Here is a 1085-nt window from a genome sequence, read left to right as displayed (position 1 = left end):
TTCAATAAAAAAATGGTTCTTTTTTAAAATAAATTTTAAATGTCGATCTTTTATGAACATTTTTCAAATAAACAAAAAACTTTAATATTCACTGTATGATTCTAAAATTTGTTTATTTTGACAGCTTGAATTTCAAAATTATTACTTTAATTTTTCTATGTTTTTATTCGAAATATTGTACTTATTCAAAATTTTACCCGTCTAAAATATTTTGAATTGAAACGTTTTAAATTTAAAATCATTTGAAACATTTTTTGTCAATTTCAAACGCTTTTAATTCGAAATTATCAACAGAAAATGATGGTCAACCCGGGGTTCTCCACGTGTGAGAGCAGAGCGGCGCTCGATATCTTAAATCAAATTAGCTCTAATCCACTTTCTAATTATAAATTAAAAGAATAAGTAAAAAATTCTAAATTTAAATAATGAATACAATCTTACCATCCTCTATTGATTTCTGGGCTTCTTCAAAAATGAAGCTCTTTTCCTTTTCGCAGTAAGCCAAAATTTTTGGAGCATAAATTGCGGGGAAATCTCCAACAAATGTATCGTTGATGTCCTTTTCATTCATGATCATTTTGAATTCCTGCTTGATCTATTTTAAAATTTAAAAGATTACAAGTGATTTAAAAACACATTTTTATTGAATTTATTAAATTAAATGTTGAATTAAAATTTCCGATTGATATAAATTAGTGCAAAATATAAAGAAAGTGAATTTAAAATTGTTCTATTTAATATATAATTTAGCATCAAGTTACCATTTCACCATTATAATCAAAAAGTCGAGGATATTGATTGTGTATATCTGAAATGGTAGGATTGCTATTTTCAATCCATTTTTGCCTATTAGAAAACGTCTCTTTTAATGCGGTAGAGATATTCTCTCTTTCTTTGGCATGAGGCAAAGTATACTCCATGAAATATACCTGAAGTAAAAATTTTGAAGTTAATAATAGAAAAATGTTTCAAATCAATCTTTCTTATTCTTATAAGTCTTCTTACTTTTTTATTCAATTCCTCTTCTGACAAGAGTTCGAGACTTTTATAATCATCTTTCCTTCTACAAGAATTGATAGACCTTT

The 1085-nt window shown here is 25.9% G+C and overlaps 1 protein-coding gene across 1 annotated transcript in view; it reads right to left on the bottom strand.

The window, feature by feature from the left end:
• Positions 1-356: 356 nt before the first annotated feature.
• The window catches only part of LOC117173597, a 1076-nt gene continuing 347 nt past the window's right edge, over positions 357-1085 (bottom strand). Inside the window, exons 2-5 of the mRNA XM_033362237.1 lie at positions 1006-1063; positions 762-929; positions 442-595; positions 357-379 (exon numbers count right to left, since the gene is read on the bottom strand). Coding sequence (XP_033218128.1) covers positions 357-379; positions 442-595; positions 762-929; positions 1006-1063 — 403 coding nt within the window. The remainder of the gene's footprint in view (positions 380-441; positions 596-761; positions 930-1005; positions 1064-1085) is intronic.

This window comes from Belonocnema kinseyi, chromosome 5 (genome assembly GCF_010883055.1).
Source record: "Belonocnema kinseyi isolate 2016_QV_RU_SX_M_011 chromosome 5, B_treatae_v1, whole genome shotgun sequence".
Taxonomy (NCBI): Eukaryota; Metazoa; Arthropoda; class Insecta; order Hymenoptera; family Cynipidae; genus Belonocnema; species Belonocnema kinseyi.
Note: the sequence above shows the minus strand (reverse complement) of the source record. Positions and strands in the feature narration are given on the sequence as shown.